The following is a 19,274-nucleotide window of genomic DNA, read 5'->3' as shown; positions in this document are numbered from 1 at the left end:
TTATTAATATACAATATTAATAAAAAAAGCATACAAAAGTTTCACTGTCCAAAAACTATAAAAATATTAAATTATGCATATACAATTAATATTTAAAATATATACAAATAAATTAAAATAATAAAAGGAAATTAACAGTTTATTTTAGTTAATGCTTTAAAAATTTAACCAACTATGTATTAGATGGATGACCGGTTAAATTGGATAAATGAATTGTAAATAACATAAATATCAATGTGTATGTATATAAATTATTTATACTATTGGAAACACATGAACTATATTTGTGTCCTTTTTTTTATTATAGACAGATAATTTAATTTTTAAAAAATTTACTGAAATTAAGTAAATAGTGATCTCAAAAAAATTAAAATGGTAAAAGAATTATTTTCATATAAAAAAAATTAAATTTAAATTAACGCTACTTTTAAATAGTAAAAATGGAAATGTAATTGTTTTCGTTTTAATAATGATTATTTAAAAAAGTAAATTTGAAAAAAAATGTATAAAAAAAAATCCTTTTTTTATATATAAGTATAAATAATAGTTAATTGTGATAATTTGAGAGTGAACAAGTGTGATCTTAAATAGTCTTATAACTATATTTTAATATTTAATTGATATCATAAATTCTTCAAATAATAAATAATTTTATGATAAAATCTGAGACAAAATTTGTGTTGAGATATTAGTCAAAATTACAATCTAAATTTGAGAAACTAAGTATTCTACCGTAATAACATTCCTTATTTTATGATAAAAATAAAATTTTTCCGCAAAAAGACATCCTTTCAATAATTTTATAAACGTATTTTTCAAATCTAAACTTGATTTTTTATAAAAAAAAATTAATAATATTTAAAAAAATATATCTTTCCAAATTTTAGGTTAAGATTATCTCATCTTTAAGATTAAATATATTTTAATGTTTAAAAGATATGTTTTCAAGTTTTTTAAAGATAAAATTCTTCTTAAAAGACATTTTTTCAAAATTCAATTTAATTTTCTCATTTTTTTTAAAGAAAACAAATACAAATCAAAATAAGATAAAACAATCTTAAAATAACTATGACTGTAATTGGTAAAAAACATTGACCCATTAATTTTTTTTCCCATGTAATCGACATTTTATTCATATCTTTTTGGTGTATTATATATAATATTTCATGAATCAATACATACAAAAATGAACATCATGAAATAATTGTAGTTTAATGAAGTAATTAAGGAATTTAGGTAAGATTCTATAATATTGGTGTTAAAAACATATTGGTAATCATAAACATTAAGATTTAAGTGTGAGTTGAAGTTTTAAAAATGAGAAAATTAAATAGTGTATAAAATAAAAAATTCATAAATTTATTATTTTAAGGTTTTAAATTGAAAGTATATCTCATATTAAACTTATGTTTCATTAGTGTTATGTTTCACCAATAAATTTTTTTCTTAATAAACCTATCATAAAAAATTTAAATTGCTATAAAGCTTTATTAGATTTGTTGTATATTTGTTAAGGAAATTTTCAACATATTTACACTCATCTTCATCATATCATTTACACACAAATTAATATATTGTGAAAAATATTGAAGAAAATATATTGACATTAGGTAATGATTCCAACCAAGAAAATAATTTAAAAACAAGTAATGATTACGTTCAACATTTTTTTAGATCATTTTCAATAGATGTAGTTTCTAAAAAATACACTTCTTTGTTTCATACATATTCATACTTAAACAGTGTTATGTTTTAAAATTTGCATTCATTTTTAAAAGATACATTTTTTGAAACGAATTTTTTTGTATTTATCTCTATATAACCTTAATAATATTTTCATTTTCAAATACATATATTTAGTTATTTTAAAAAAAAATTATAATTATTTATCTATCTTCTATATAATTTCATTAATTTTTTTATACCTCTTCAGTTCAAATTATCAATATATTTCTATTTTAAAAAGGATATATGTTTTCAAATATTTTCTGAGATGGTATTTTTCAGAAAAAAAAAGAATTTTTAATTTTCAATTAAGTTTTGTCATTTCTTTACGAAACTAAATACAGATCAAAGTGCACAATGATTACTATTATGATTACTAAAAATATTAAACTCACCTAAGTGTAATTCAAATTTGATTTTCATGAAATAAATCGAATATATCTTTTTATATTAAGTATAATATTTCATAAATCGATGCATACATAGAGAGACAAGATAACTTACCATTCAATCAACCACTTATCCATAAAATTAATCAATCACTAAACAATATGACACTCAACATTATAATGTGTCATTCTAATTAAAAAACAATGCACTTATTTTGTTATTATTTTGGAAAGATACATTTAAAAAAAAATCCAACCTTATCTTTCTATATCTTCACAACTTGACATAAAAAAAAAATGCACTCATTTATTCATTTGAAAGAATTCAGTCTTTTAAAAATAATTACGTATTTATTTTACAGCTTAAGAATATTATAATTCAAAAATATTTATTTTTAAACACAATCTTATAAAAAAAATAGTTATTCAGTTATTGTCGAATATGTTTATATACCAACATTAAACACACCGTGATCTATTTATCTTTATATATCTTCATCGTTTAACTTTAAAAAATGCACTTATTTAAGTATTTTCAATAGATGCAGTTTCTAAACAATACCTTATTTATTTTATATATCTTTACCGTTTATAAACTGTTACATTTTAAAAAACATAGCCATTTTTAAAAGATGGATTTTTTAAAACGAAAATTTTTCTATTTATCTTATTTGGTTATTATTTTAGAAAGATACATTTAAAAAAAATATATTTACCTTATCTTTCTATATCTTTTTATCTTGTATCTTTGTTAATTACCCTTTTTAGTCTTTTCAATTGTATATTCTGTTTTTCCTTTGAGTTCTCTGAATAAGGTTTTTTTTCATCTTCCCTGTTCTCTCTGTTTCTCTTTTCTCTCTTTTTCTGGGTTTCCGTGTGAATGTTCTCTCTGTTTTTATTTTCTTTCTTTTTCTGGTTTTCTGTTTCAATGTTATCTGTGTTTCTATTTTCTCTCTTTTTCTGGTTTTCTGTTTCAATGTTCTCTCTGTTTCTATTTTCTTTCTTTTTCTGGTTTTCTGTGTCAATGTTCTATCTGTTTCTATTTTCTCTCTTTTTCTGGTTTTCTGTTCGTTCTCTCTGTTTCTCTTTTTTCTCTTTTTTGGTTTTCTGTTTTAATATGTCTGATAACTCTGATACGGTATTAGTTTTCCAAATAACTTGTGCATCTTTGTTTTCAGGGTTCTTTCTCTTCTTTTCACCATGGCTTCTGTTGTTTCCACTCGGTTGGATTGGATGATCCTCTCTTCATTCATTACGGCGATCGTCTCAGTGAAAGTCTTGGTTCTACCACTTTAAAAGGTACACTCATTTTCTTGTTTTTGAAATAAATCCAGTTTTGAAAAAGATAATTACGTGTTGATTTTACAGCTTAAGCATATTATAATTAAAAACATAGTTATTTTTAAACTCAATCTCTTGAAACGATAATTATCTATATATTTTCGTATATCTTTATATACTAACATTAAACAACACCGGTTATTTCTTTTATTTTCAAAAGATATATTTTCTAAAAGAATAATTATATGTTAATTTTATATATCTTCATAATTTAACTTTTTTAAAAATACACTTATTTACTTATTTAATATAAATATAGTTTTTAAAAATGCACTTATTTATTTTATACATCATGTTTAAACCTAATAGTGTTATTTTAATATTTTTCTAAAGACATATTGTTAATTTCTATAATGTTTCTTTATTGTGCAACACCGTGTTATTATGTTATTGAAAGTATTAAAACAATTGTCTTCTCGTTCTCATTGGAGTACAGAGATGTCTTACATCAATCTCATGTTCAATATTTTTATTTTTATTCTCTTTTCTAATTTTTACAATTCTTATACTTTAATCTTATAATAATAACATTCTATTATTATTTTTAACCTCAACTAAATTATTTTTTCTGTTTTTGTTGCATTTCATTACTCCACAAAAATTACCATATTTTTCTAGAAGAAGAACAATATCTTTCGAATCTCTCAAATTTAGAAGATTCAATGAAAGTATATTTTTTTTACAATAGAATGATACGGTAATTTATGGAAAACACTGAAAAGCAACAAAATAGAAGAACAAATTTATTTTAGGTCAAGAATAATAATGAAACATTATTATTATAAAATTAAAAGATTAAGAAAAGGAGAGATTGAAAAAGAAGATAAGAACAAGAATACAATATTAAGTTGATTTGTGACATCATTTCTTTTAATTATGAGAAGACAACAACTTTAATACTTTCAATAACATGGTTTTGCAAGATGAAAATATTTAGAACTTTATGAAGATCACATTAGTCGACTTTAAGCTTAACTTAAGCATACATAATTAACATTACAAACTAGTGTAAGTTAAACTTAACACTTTTTCAAAGATACATTGTGTGATGTTTAAAATGTTTTTCCATTATGTAACACCATGTCATTCAAATTATTAAACATGTTAGTCTTCTAATTGTATGAACAATTGATGTCTCACATTAACCTCATTTTTGTTCAATATTCTTATTCTTATTCTCTTCTTCAATTTGTTTCATTATTGATACTTTAGTTTTATAATAACAATGTTCTATTATGATTCCTAACATAAACTAAATTATCTTTTTTGTTTTGTTGCATTTATCTGTGTTCCAAAAACCACCATATTTCTTTGGAAGAAGAACCATGTCTCTTCAATATCTTAAAGTTGGAAGATTCAAGGAACATAATTCTTTTTACAAGAGAATAAAATGGTGATTTTTGGAAAATAGTGAAATACAAAAAAAATAAAGGTACCAATTTACTTTAGGTTAGGAATAATAATAAAACATTGTTATTATAAAATTGAAGTATAAAGAAAGAGAGAAATCGAAAAAAGGATAAAAGTAATAATACAAGATCATGTTAATTTATGGCAGCACTTGTTCCTATCGTGAGAAGAAAATAACTTTAATACTTTTAATCATATGGTGTTGCATGATGAAATTATTTAGAACTTTATGAAAATCACATAATGTGTTTATGAAAAAATATTTTAATATTATATTAAGAAGTTGACTTTCAATCTAACTCAACTGTATGAAATCAACCTTAATAATTAGTTTATATGAGTTAAACTTAACACTTTTTCAAAGACACATTGGATGATGTTTATAATGTTTTTCATCATGTAACATTATGTCGCTAACAGTATTAAACATGTTGTCTTCTAATTTTAGGAATAAGTGATGCCTCACATCAACCTCATCTTGTTCAATATTCTTATTCTTATTTGTCTCATTCTTGATATTTTAGTCTTATAATAACAACATTATACTATTGCTCCTATCCTAAACTAAATTACCTTTTTTCAAAAAAAGGTATAAAATTGAAGTATAAAGAAAGAGAGAAATTGAAAAAGAGGATAAAAGTAAGAATACAAGATCATGTTAATTTGTGGCATCACTTGTTCCTACCGTGAGAAGAAAATAACTTTAATATTTTCAATAAAATGGTAATGCACGATGAAATTATTTAGAACTTTATGAAAATCACACAATATGTCTATGAAAAACTATTTTAATATCATATTAAGAAGTTGACTTTCAACTTAACTCAATGGTATGAAATCAACCTTAAAAACTAGTTTTATATGAGTTAAACTTAACACTTTTTCAGACACATTGTGTGATGTTTATAACATTTTTCATCATGTAACACTATGCTATTGAAAGTATTAAACATGTCTTCTAATTTTAAGAACAAGGGATGCCTTACATCAACCTTATCTTGTTCAATATTCTTATTCATATTCTCTTCTTCAATTTGTCCCATTCTTAATACTTTAGTCTTAATAACAATGTTCTACTATTGCTCTTATCCTATACTAACTTACCATTTTTTTGTTCCATTTTAATGGTCTCCAAAACCATTATATTTCCTTGGAAGAAGAATCATGTCTCTCGAATCTCTCAAATTTGGAAGATTAGAATGACATAATTCTTTTTATAAGAGAATGACATGGTGATTTTTGAAAAACAGTGAAATGCAACAAAATAGAAAAGCTAATTTACTTTAGGTTAGGAATAATAATGGAACATTTTTATTATAAAATTGAAGTATAAAGAAAGAGACATTGAAAGAAAGGATAAGAATAAGAATACAAGATCAATTCATTTGTGGCATCACTTGTACCTACAATGAGAAGACAACAACTTTAATACTTTCAATGATATGGTGTTACACGATGAAAATATTTAGAAGTTTATGGAGATCACACAATGTGTCTATAAAAAAAATGTTTTGATATTATATTAAGAAGTTGACTTTCAACCTAACTCAATTATATGAAATCAACCTTAAAAATTAGTTTTATGAGTTGAACTTAACATTTTTTCAGAGGCACATTTCGTGATGTTTATAACGTTTTTTATCATGTAACACTATGCCATTGAAAATATTAAACATGTTGTCTTCTAAATTAGGAATAAGTGATGCCTTACATCAACCTTATATTGTTCAATATTCTTATTCTTATCTCTTCTTCAATTTGTCTCATTCTTGATACTTTAGTCTTATAATCACAACGTTCCACTACTGTTTCTAACCTAAACTAAATTACTTTATTTTTTGTTTTGTTGCATTTTAATGCTCTCCAAAAACCATTATATTTTCATGGAAGAAGAACCACATCTCTCGAATCTCTCAAATTTGGAAGATTAGAGAGACAATTCTTTTTATAAGGGAACGATGATTTTTGAGAAACAGTGAAATGCAACAAAATAGAGAAACCAATTTCCTTTAGGTTAGGATTAATAATGAAACTTTTTTATTATAAAATTGAAATATAGAGAAAAAGAGACATTGAAAAAAAGGATAAAAATAAGAATACAAGATCAAGTTATTAGTGGCATCACTTGTACCTATAATGAGAAGACAACAACTTTAATATTTTCAATTATATGATATTACACGATGAAAATATTTAGAAGTTTATGGAGATCACACAATGTGTCTATGAAAAAATATTTTGATATCATATTAAGAAGTTGACTTTCAACCTAACTCAATTGTATGAAATCAACCTTAAAAACTAATTTTATGAGTTAAACTTAACACTTTTTCAGAGACACATTGCGTAATGATTATAACGTTTTTCATCATGTAACACTATGTCTTTGAAAGTATTAAACATGTTGTCTTCCAATTTTAGGAATAAGTAATGTCTCACATCAACCTCATATTGTTTAATATTCTTATTTTTATTCTCTTCTTCAATTTGTCCCATTCTTGATACTTTAGTCTTAATAACAATGTTATACTATTGCTCTTATCTTATACTAACTTACCATTTTTTTGTTCCATTTTAATGGTCTCCAAAAATCATTATATTTCCCTGGAAGAAGAACCATGTCTCTCGAATCTCTCAAATTTGGAAGATCAGAGTGACATAATTCTTTTTATAAGAGAATGACATGGTGATTTTTGAAAAACAGTGAAATGCAACAAAATAAAAAAGTTAATTTACTTTAGGTTAGGAATAATAATGGAACATTTTTATTATAAAATTGAAGTATAAAGAAAAAGAAACATTGAAAAAAAGGATAAGAATAAGAATACAAGATCAAGTCATTTGTGGCATCACTTGTACCTATAATGAGAAGACAACAACTTTAATACTTTCAATGATATGATATTACATAATGAAAATATTTAGAACTTTATGGATATCACACAATGTGTTTATAAAAAAATGTTTTGATATCATATTAAGAAGATGACTTTCAACCTAACTCAATTATATGAAATCAACCTTAAAAACTAGTTTTATGAGTTGAACTTAACATTTTTTTCAGAGACACATTGCGTGATGTTTATAACGTTTTTCATCATGTAACACTATGCTATTGAAAGTATTAAACATGTTGTCTTCTAAATTTAGGAACAAGTGATGCCTCACATCAACCTCATATTGTTCAATATTCTTATTCTTATCTCTTCTTCAATTTGTCTCATTCTTGATACTTTACTCTTATAATCACAACATTCCACTACTGTTGCTAACCTAAACTAAATTATCTTTGTTTGTTTTGTTTCATTTTAATGCTCTCCAAAAACCATTATATTTTTCCTGGAAAAAGAACCACATCTCTCGAATCTCTCAAATTTGGAAGATTAAAGTGACACAATTCTTTTTATAAGGGAATGGTGATTTTTGAAAAACATTGAAATGCAACAAAATAGAAAAACCAATTTCCTTTATGTTAGGAATAATAATGGAACATTTTTATTATAAAATTGAAGTATAGAGAAAAAGAGACATTGAAAGAAAGGATAAGAATAAGAATACAAGATCAAGTTATTAGTGGCATTTCTTATACCTATAATGAGAAGACAACAAATTTAATACTTTCAATTATATGGTGTTACACAATGAAAATATTTAAAAGTTTATGGAGATCACACAATGTGTCTATGAAAAAATGTTTTGATATCATATTAAAAAGTTGACTTTCAACCTAACTCAATTGTATGAAATCAACCTTAAAAATTAGTTTTATGAGTTAAACTTAACACTTTTTTAGAGATACATCGTGTGATGTTTATAACGTTTTTCATCATGTAACACTGCTATTGAAAGGATTAAACATGTTATCTTCTATATTTCGAAATAAATGATGCCTCACATCAACCTCATATTGTTCAATATTCTTATTCTTATCTCTTCTTCAATTTGTCTCATTCTTGATACTTTACTCTTATAATCACAACATTCCACTACTGTTGCTAACCTAAACTAAATTATCTTTGTTTGTTTTGTTTCATTTTAATGCTCTCCAAAAACCATTATATTTTTCCTGGAAAAAGAACCACATCTCTCGAATCTCTCAAATTTGGAAGATTAAAGTGACACAATTCTTTTTATAAGGGAATGGTGATTTTTGAAAAACATTGAAATGCAACAAAATAGAAAAACCAATTTCCTTTATGTTAGGAATAATAATGGAACATTTTTATTATAAAATTGAAGTATAGAGAAAAAGAGACATTGAAAGAAAGGATAAGAATAAGAATACAAGATCAAGTTATTAGTGGCATTTCTTATACCTATAATGAGAAGACAACAAATTTAATACTTTCAATTATATGGTGTTACACAATGAAAATATTTAAAAGTTTATGGAGATCACACAATGTGTCTATGAAAAAATGTTTTGATATCATATTAAAAAGTTGACTTTCAACCTAACTCAATTGTATGAAATCAACCTTAAAAATTAGTTTTATGAGTTAAACTTAACACTTTTTTAGAGATACATCGTGTGATGTTTATAACGTTTTTCATCATGTAACACTGCTATTGAAAGGATTAAACATGTTATCTTCTATATTTAGAAATAAATGATGCCTCACATCAACCTCATATTGTTCAATATTCTTATTCTTATCTCTTCTTCAATTTGTCTCATTCCTGATACTTTAGTCTTATAATCACAACGTTCCGCTATTCCTAACCTAAAATAAATTACCTTTTTTTTGTTGCATTTTAATGCTCTCCAAAAACCATTATATTTTCCTAGAAGAAGAACCAAATCTCTCGAATCTCTCAAATTTGGAAGATCAGAGTGATAGTTCTTTTTATAGGGGAATGACATGGTGATTTTTGGAAAACAATGAAATGCAACAAAATAAAAAAGGCAATTTACTTTAGATTAGGAATAATAATTGAATGTTTTTATTATAAAATTGAAGTATAAAGAAAAAGAAACATTGAAAAAGGGGATAAGAATAAGAATACAAGATCAAGTTATTTGTGGCATCACTTGTACCTACAATGAGAAGACAACAACTTTAATACTTTCAATATATGGTGTTGCACGATGAAAATATTTAGAACTTTATGGAGATCGCACAATGTGTCAATGAAAAAATGTTTTGATATCATATTAAGAAGTTGACTTTAAGTCTAACTCAATGTACAAAATCAACCTTACGAACTAGTTTTACGCAAATTAAACTTAACACTTTTTTAGAGACACATTGCGTGATGTTTATAATGTTTTTCAATTTTCGTCATATAGCACTATGTCATTGAAAGTATGAAACATGTTGTCTTCTAATTGTAGGAATAAGTGATGCCTCGCATCAACCTAATCGTGTTCAATATTTTTATTCTTGTTCTCTTCTTAAATTTGTCTCATTCTTGATCTTTTAGTCTTATAATAACAATGTTCTATTATTGTTTGTAACATAAATTGAATTATTTTTTATTTTGTTGTGTTTCACTTCTCTCCAAAAAACCAACATATTTCTCTAGAAGAAGAACCATTTCCAAGTTTGAAGATTTGAGGGACAATTCCTTTTACAAGGGATTGCATGGTGATTTTTGGAAAATAGTGAATGGAACAAAATAGAAGAGCCAATTTACTTTAGGTTATGAATAATAATGAAACATTATTATTATAAAATTGAAGTATAAAGAAGTAGAGAAATAGAAAAAGATGATAAGAACCAGAATACAAGATCAAGTTGATTTGTGGCATCACTTGTTCCTATAGTGAGAAGAAAACAAATTTAATACTTTCATTGATATGGTGTTGCTGTTACCAATGACGAACATTGAAATCTTGAAGCACTTAGAAGTTTTCCATTTTAGAGAAACCTTATGCAGATAATCGATTATTTGGTGTAATAATTGATTATCACGAGCCAAAGTAGAAAAGATTGCTCGTGCAAATAATTGATTATTTCACTGAATAATCAATTATCAAGTCTTGTGAATAGGAGAAGTTTGCCCTTACGTCGAAATAGTTTTCTTCAAGTTGATTGAGTAGGTTCTTTCGTCGTTTCTCAAAGGAAGGTGTTCTCTGTCTTTAATCTTTATTTGATTTGATTGTAATATGTGAACTATATTTTAGTGGAAAAGGTTAATCATGGTTTATAGTGATTAATGACTGGACGTAGAATCTTTTGATTCGAACCAGGATAAAATACTTTGTGTGATTTTTTTTAGTTTACCAATTGTTTTATACAAGTTTTAAAAGAAAATCACAATTTTTAAAAGAACCAATTCACCCCTCCCCTCTTGGTTATTGACCGTAATACGCTCTTTTAAAGCCATTCCGCTCGCGATACCAGTTTTTAACAGTCGTACGATGAAAATATTTAGAACTTTATGGAGATCACAAAATGTGTCTATGAAAAAATGTTTTGATATCATATTAAAAAGTTAACTTTAAACCTAACTCAATCATACAAAATTAACCTTACAAACAAGTTTTAAACGAGTTAAACTTAACACTTTTTCAAAGATACATTGTGTGATGTTTATAATGTTTTTCACCTTTCATCATGTAACACCATTGAAAGAATTAAACATGTTGTCCTGTAATTTTAGGAACAAGTGATGCCTTACATTAACCACATCTTATTCAATATTCTCTTCTTTTCTTGATACTTTAGTCTTATAATAAAAATGTTTAATTATTGTTCCTAACCTAAACTAAATTATTTATTTTGTTTGTATTTAACTGTTTTCAAAAAATCACCATATTTTCAAAATAGAAGAACCATTTCTCTCGAATTTCTCAAATTTGGAAGATTAGGGAGACATATTTCTTTTACCGAGGAATGACATGGTGAATTTTCAAAAACAATGAAATGCAACAAAATAGGAGAGACAATTACTTTAGATTAGTTATAATAATGGAACATTGTTATTATAAAATTGAAGTATTAAAAAGGGGGAGAAATTGAAAAAGAGGATAAGAATAAAAATAGAGGATCAGGTTGATTTGTGGCATCACTTATTCCCACGCTCAAAAGACAACAACTTCAATACTATATGGTGTGCACGATGAAAATATTTAGAACTTAATTCAGATCAAACATTGTGTCTATTAAATTTTTTTTTATATTATATTAAGAAATTAAATTAATCCTAACTCAATCTTATAAAATCAACTTTACAAAATAGTTTTATAAGAATTAAACTTAACACACTGCGTTATGTTTATAATTTTTTCATCTTTCACCGGGTAATACAAAACCTCATTAGGGACCACTCTCAACTCTGGTTTATTGCCAAGAGTTCACTACAAGGCATCTCAGGGTTCTAACTCCACTCATAATGACCCATTCAATGACGCACTCAAACCTTACTCACAAACCCTTAGTCCTATCAAAAATCAAGCATAAATTATCCAAACAAAACTACTAACAACACAACCAGCCAATAATAGTGTATTGAAGCGTTAAATTGAGATATCATCGATCCATACATACAAGACAACAACATAAGTTATTTCATCCAAGGATAATGCCAAAACAACAACGGTAGATGCTCAACTCAAATGATCATGAATACAAAACAACAGTTTAAGTAGGAATCAAACTCAAATATGGTAGTGCAACAACACTCGGTAACCACCCAGTAATACAACAATTCAGATGCAAACCAATCCAAAATCACCCCAATACAACATCATAAATTAACTAATATTTCTTGGCAGATTTAGTGCAGCAACGAAGAGTTTTAACGTAGATATAACAGTCCATGTATTGCATAACATCAAGAGTTTCAAGCATGCAGAGCGGAGTAATAATTTAATACAGTCAGGCAACAATATAACTATTAAACAGGCAGCAAACCACTCGCATGCAAGCTCAATATTTTCTTTTGACTCAAACATCAATTTCAGCCTACATTGATGCATGTAAACATCATGGCAGTAGAGTCAATCATCTCCAAATATTACAGTTCATTCAATTACAGGATATATCATCAATACAATGAAGCATTAGAATCATACAATAATAACCAACCAACATTCAAATGCATTAACTTACCTCTACATCAAGTTTAACATAGATGAAATTATAAAATGTAGATTAAGATATCATTTTTTGGTCAATTTAGAATATATTCATGCCTAAACATGATAACGAAAAAGACAATACCTAAAATCCAATACCACCGAGACAGGGCCTGATTCCAATTCATAACAGAATACCAAATAATAGAAAACTTGTTCATCAGCTGCACATAATAGTATCATAACAGTAATCAAATAAACAATATTTTTACCCATGTCAACGACAGGAATCAAATCATGCATCAAAGCAAAATTAAACATACGAAATTAGCTCCCCCAAACCTTGATTGGTTCTAGCTCCTCCCACGGCCAAACCCTCAACACCTAAGGCTCTCCATCTTCTATCGCTCTTGCAGTGAAACGCTTGCCCACTACGCTTTCTCTTTTCTCACAACCCTCTTCACGGTAACTCTTCTTTCTTCTCCTCTCTTTCATTCTACCTCACTCTCAAGGAATCGTGCCCCCCACGCCTACCACCAAAACCTCTATCTCTCTTTCCTATTACGGCTCTCAATCACTGTTGTTTCCCCCTCCCAAATCGCGCACGAGGGAATTGGCGTTGAAGGCTCTCTTCTTCTCTCTCTTGTGCCATGCTCACTCCCTATCGTCCCCAAACTCTAATCCCGCGAAAGAGAAAAATAAAAAAGAAAAGAGATGTGCGCAGTCCAAAAAGAGAAAATAGAATTAGGGATGACAACGGGTCGGGTCGGGTACGGGTAGTACCCGCAACCCGACCCGCCGAATAAAATCGTATCCGCTACTTGTCGGGTATCCGTTTAAAAAATACCCGCAGGTATTTTAAAACCTGCGCGTATCCGCGGATACCCGAAAAAAAAAATATTTAATACATTTTAAAAATAAAATTTAAATAAAAATACAAATATATATAATATAAATTAAATTAAATGTAAATTAAAATTTAATTTTAATAAAATTTAAACTAATAAAATATAATTTTATTTTATTTTTAATTAAATTTAATTAAAAATATATATAAATTATTTATTTTTTAATTTTTTGCGGGTAACGGGTATCCGCGGGGCGGATAGTATACTACCCGTACCTGACCCGTTTAGAAGCGGGTATTAAAATAACCGCTACCGTTACCCACGGGTAGTAAATATCCGCGGATAGTTACTACCCGCCACGGATTTTACCCGTGGGTACCCATGCTCGCGGGTAAAATTGCCATCCCTAAATAGAATAAGGCTTCTCTCGATCCAGCAAAAGATAATAAAAAAAATAAAATAAATCCCATTTAAACCACATGGTACTTGTGAAAACTAAGGACTATGTTAATCAAACTCACAGTACATATCATCGCTATTAACAACTTAATCCATTTTTTAAGAAATCATAAGAGAGTTTTTTTATACTTTATATATCTTTCTCCTTTATCTATCAATAATAGCATCCATCTCATTATCGTTATTTTCATTGCACCATTTGAAATAACTGCATCTTTTAAACTATTTATTTCTATTCTATTAAAAAAATCCAACCAAAAAAAAAATATTAACAAGAAACATTCATTATCAGAAAAATAATATACCTCAAATGAAAATTAAAACTATAGATCAAACATTGTAATTAAGGCTTTTCACCATTCTTCACTGTTTTAGTCATTCTCAATTCAAGCACCCTCTCTCGTAATAACAAGTTAGTATTCTATCCAAATCCCTAAACCAACCACTCTGAAATGAAACAATGTAGTTTTATGTCTCCCACAAACAAAATGAATAATCGTGATGGTGAAACATTACACACTTCATCAACCATCCGTTGTTCAAAAGCACACTTCATCACCTAATTACAAAAGAGAAAAAGACACTAGAGATTCCAAATCACTCATTAGAGCAAACTTCAATATTTGCCATTAAAAGGAAAAACTTCACGCATAAACAATCATATTTTCCATGTACTATTAAAATGGTTTAAACTCTCATTTGGTCCTCGTATTTATGTGCCAATCTTAAGTGGGTCATCGTTTTTTTTTTCGGTCTCAATCGGGTCCATAAACTTGTTAAAATGAGTCAATTAAGCCATCTCCGTTAATTTATCAGTAACGTTGTTTGTTTGTGATTACGTGGTGCACAAGTAATGAGCTCAATTTAAATGATTTAAATACGTGGAAATTAGTTTAATCAAAAAAGCTATATACGTGGCATGGAATCACAGAAGTAGTGATTTTGATTGGGTTTTTTTAAGTTAAACAAAAAAACTTAAAAGGGAATTAGGGATTTCATGAGTTAGGTATTTTGCTGTGGTGAGTGAGTGTGAGAATTAGGGCTGGGAAGAATTTGCGAAGACGAAGACAATCACGTGGTGGTGGAGGAACGAAATTGAAAGTGGAGGCCAATTAAGGTTAGTTTCGTTTGTTTTTCGCTTTTCGCCTTTCCGAATATGTAGTTATTATGCTTTGTTTATGTGTTGTTGTGGTCCCGATTTTGTTGCGCTGTGGTCCCGATAGTCCTATCTTTTTGCATTTATGTTATAGTTTATTTGGTAGTGTTATTCTGTGATGGGTCCCGAGAGTGGTATGTTACTGTATGTTGAAATGTTTACACTGTTGTGGTCCCAAAAGTGCCTTTATCAATTGTTTAGAAGTTATGTTGACCTTTTCTGTCTGAGTGTTGCCTTAGTGGGGATGTTAGTTTGTTCCCATGTCTGGGTGATGTCTGACGGTTTGCTTAGTTAGTAAAGAGTGAGAAATCATAATATCCCCCCTCAATGTATAGGTGTTAAAAGCTTGTGGTTCAATTATAATATTGCATGGCTGAACATATTAAAGTTCTGGTCCATCATTGTGGGCATTTTGTTAGTGATGAGAATGGAAAATTAAAATTTGATGGCGAGATAGCAGAATGGTCTTGTGATCTAGACTTGTGAAGCTATTTTGGAATATTAGCTTCAGTGAAAGACTTAGGTTATATAGACATAAAAGAACTTTGGTACAATTTAGGAGGTCAGTCAGTGGTGCCAGATAGGTTAGAATTATTGACTGATGATAGGGGTGCTATGCATATGCTGAATATAGCAAGGTTAAATGATGAAGTTCATTTGTACGTGGTTCATAATACCATGGAACCACAGATAATAGAAATGATTGATTGAGTTGATGGTGATGGGGTTGATGGTGATGTTAATGTTGCAAGAGAAGTGAAGGGTGAGGTTGAAGTTGGAACAGAAATGGAGGAGGGTCACTGTGAGGGTGAGGTTGAGGGTGAGGGTGAGGCTGAAGTTGGAACAGAAATGGAGGGTAAGGGTGAGGGTGAGGCTGAGGCTGAGGTTCAGGCTCAAGTTGGAACAAAAATGGAGGAGGGTGAGAGTGATGTTGGTAAACAGATTGAACATGTTAAGGATGGTGAAGTACATGATGTAGAGGAGGTTGAGGTACATGATGTAAATGATTTTTAGCTAGAAGATGTGGAAGAGAATGAGATTGAGGATGATCATGAGGTTGAGGATGAGGCTGGAGAGGATGGTCAGCATGAAGAGGTTGGAGATGATGGTGAGGATGAAGATGTAGATGAGTCTGTGAGTGAAGAAAGTCTAGTTGATGTCACCATTGAGTGTGACATTGGTAGTTAGAAAGGAAATGTGAGGGAAGAACAACCTTGCAGTCCAGTAGGTGAGTCATCAAGGAAAATTGATAATGATTCCATGCATGATGTTCGTGGCTTGTTTGACATTGAGTGGGTGTCAGATGAGTTGGATAGTGGTTCAGATAGTGAGGAGGAGGATGATTCCATTAAGAGAACTTTGTTTCCCACATTTAGCATGCCTAAAAGTTTGACGGATTATAAATGGGAAGTAGGAACGTATTTCACTGAAAAAAAAGGAATTTACAGAGGCCATTAGGACTTATGCACTAAGTAATGGAAGAAATTTGAAATTCATGAAGAATGACAAGAAGAGGATTGTTATAAAATGTTTGGGGGGCCAGGGGAAATGCAAATGGTATGCTTATTGTGCCTATAGGGCTGGTGCCAAGTCATGGCAGCTAAGAAAAGTGATTGATGATCACAGCTATAGTACATTTTGTAATGTGAAGTTGATGACTTCTAAGTGGTTAAGTCAAAGGATGAAAAAATCTGTCAGAAAGAACCCTAATATGAAGGTCATGGACATTAGGGACAAATTAAGTAGGAAATGGAATGTAGGAATCTCTAGAAATATGGCTTTTAGGGCAAGAGCCATGGCAAAAGATAATATTGAGGGGTCATTCAAGGAACAATATAGAAGAATCTATGATTATGGTCATGAACTTCTTAGAGCAAATCCAGGTTCAACAGTCAAAATAAAGGTTGAAAATAGTAATGAGGAGTGTATATTCAATAGAATTTATGTATGCTTGAAAGCATGCAAAGATAGCTTCATTAGTTGTAGACCCATCATTGGATTGGATGGATGCTTTTTGAAAGGCAAGTATGGAGGGGAGTTACTAACAGCAGTTGGAAGAGATGGAAATGAACAAATTCTGCCCATTGCATATGCTGTTGTTGAGGTAGAAAACAAAGACTCATGGACTTGGTTCTTGGAGCTTTTCATTGCAAACCTTGGTGGGGAAGCTGTTTGTGGAGCATGTACATTTATTTCAGACCAACAAAAGGTCAGTCACTGATAACAAATGTTAATTACAACCTACATCAGAAATAACTCAGCTAACTTGAGTATTTGAAATTGTAGGGACTTTTGCCAGCAATTCAAGATCTTTTACCTGGGGTAGACCAAAGATTTTGTGTTAGACATTTGTATTCCAACTTCAGAAAGAAATTCCCTGGAAAAGACCTTAAACGTCTGATGTGGAGGGCAACAACAACCACATATCCACAACTATGAGAGGCTGAAATGAGGAAAATTAAAGAGATAAATGTAGAGACATTTAAATACTTGATTGCAATTCCACCTAGGTATGTATTCACTTTTCTCCAAACCTTATTATGCTTTTACTGTTATATTTGCTTTGACAGTTATATTTACTGACATTTAAATCTCCCAGGTTTGGTCAAGATCTAGATTCACTCCTAGATCACAATCTGACATTCTTGTGAACAACATGTGTGAGGGCTTCAACAGTGTGCTAGTCAGTAGTAGGTGTAAGCCACTTATTAGTATGTTAAAAGACATTAGGGTTTACATCATGAAGAGATGGGCTACGAACAGGACAAAAATGACATTATATCAAGGTTTTGTGTGCCCTAAGGTTCTCAACAGATTTCAAAAGCAGTCATGGTTAACCAGATATTGGTTACCAAGGTAACTTCACACCTACAATTAATTTTTGTTCATCATTAAGAAGATGTTGTTGCTAACTGTGTTGTCCTCTTTGTTCTCATCACAGATGGTCATCACATCAATTATTTGAAGTCTTATATATTTCACAATTTGGGGAGCAATTTGTTGTGAATCTTGAAAACAAGGACTGCAGCTGTTGAAAGTGGTTAATTACTGGCATTCCTTGCACTCATGCCATAACCGCAATGAAATTCTTGAATTTAAATGCAGAAGACTACATTGGCCATTGGTTTAGGAAGTCTACTTATGAAGAGACCTACAACACCATCATTTATCTTATTAATGGTCAACTTGTGTGGGACATAACTTCATATCCAGATGTATTACCCCCAAAGAAGAGGACAATGTCAGGAAGACCCAAGAAGAAACGAAGACTAGATCCTTGGGAGTTGAAGAAGAATGACACTGAATTAAGAAAGGGTGGGAGCAAAAAAGCCTGTGCTGTCTACAAACAACTTGGACACAACAAAAAATCATGTCCACAACGACCTACAACACCAGATGTGCCTCCACCAGATGTGCCTGCTGACCAACCTACTCAACAAACACTAGACACAATACCTTCACCAACAGATGTGCCTATTTCTCAGGAGTCTGCTGAATGTCCTTGTCATGAATGAAGCCTATTTCATTCCATTCTGAACACAGTCTTTTAATTTGTACTGATGAAGGAACAATGTAATATGACCTTTTTTTTGGTGTAATGTGTATTGCTCAAGACATATTTAGTGATGAAGACAATGTAGTATAACTTTTTTTTGGTCTAAGTGTACTTGATAAAGGCATATTTGGTGTATTTTGTACTGATCAAGTAATACCAGGTTTCTTTTCTTATGTTATTGATTGAGTAAGATTGATGAAGTAATATCAGGTTTCTTTTATTGATGTCGTTGTCATATGTTTATGATGTTTATTGACCATTGCTTTATGATGTTACCTTTGCACTTCCTTTAACAACAACAACCCATATGAAATTTCATTAGAAGTCAACTTTATAATTAAAACAAAAAACATTCCAAAAAGCAAAT

The 19,274-nt window shown here is 29.1% G+C and overlaps 1 protein-coding gene and 1 long non-coding RNA gene across 2 annotated transcripts; one reads left to right on the top strand and one right to left on the bottom strand.

Moving 5' to 3' along the window:
- Positions 1-12,890: 12,890 nt before the first annotated feature.
- Positions 12,891-13,585, bottom strand: LOC108328610 (uncharacterized). Its single transcript, XR_001832127.2, has 2 exons — positions 13,231-13,585; positions 12,891-13,112 (listed from the first exon to the last, which is right to left on the bottom strand). It is a non-coding gene; the product is annotated as an uncharacterized LOC108328610 (long non-coding RNA).
- Positions 13,586-16,137: 2,552 nt separating this feature from the next.
- Positions 16,138-17,790, top strand: LOC108327195 (uncharacterized). Its single transcript, XM_017560926.1, has 5 exons — positions 16,138-16,317; positions 16,366-16,485; positions 16,540-16,769; positions 16,930-17,560; positions 17,638-17,790. The coding sequence occupies exons 1-5, from the start codon at positions 16,138-16,140 to the stop codon at positions 17,788-17,790; spliced, it is 1,314 nt and encodes a 437-aa protein (XP_017416415.1).
- The last annotated feature ends 1,484 nt before the right edge of the window (positions 17,791-19,274 follow it).

Source organism: Vigna angularis, chromosome 2, assembly GCF_016808095.1.
Source record: "Vigna angularis cultivar LongXiaoDou No.4 chromosome 2, ASM1680809v1, whole genome shotgun sequence".
NCBI classification, from domain to species: domain Eukaryota; kingdom Viridiplantae; phylum Streptophyta; class Magnoliopsida; order Fabales; family Fabaceae; genus Vigna; species Vigna angularis.
Note: the sequence above shows the minus strand (reverse complement) of the source record. Positions and strands in the feature narration are given on the sequence as shown.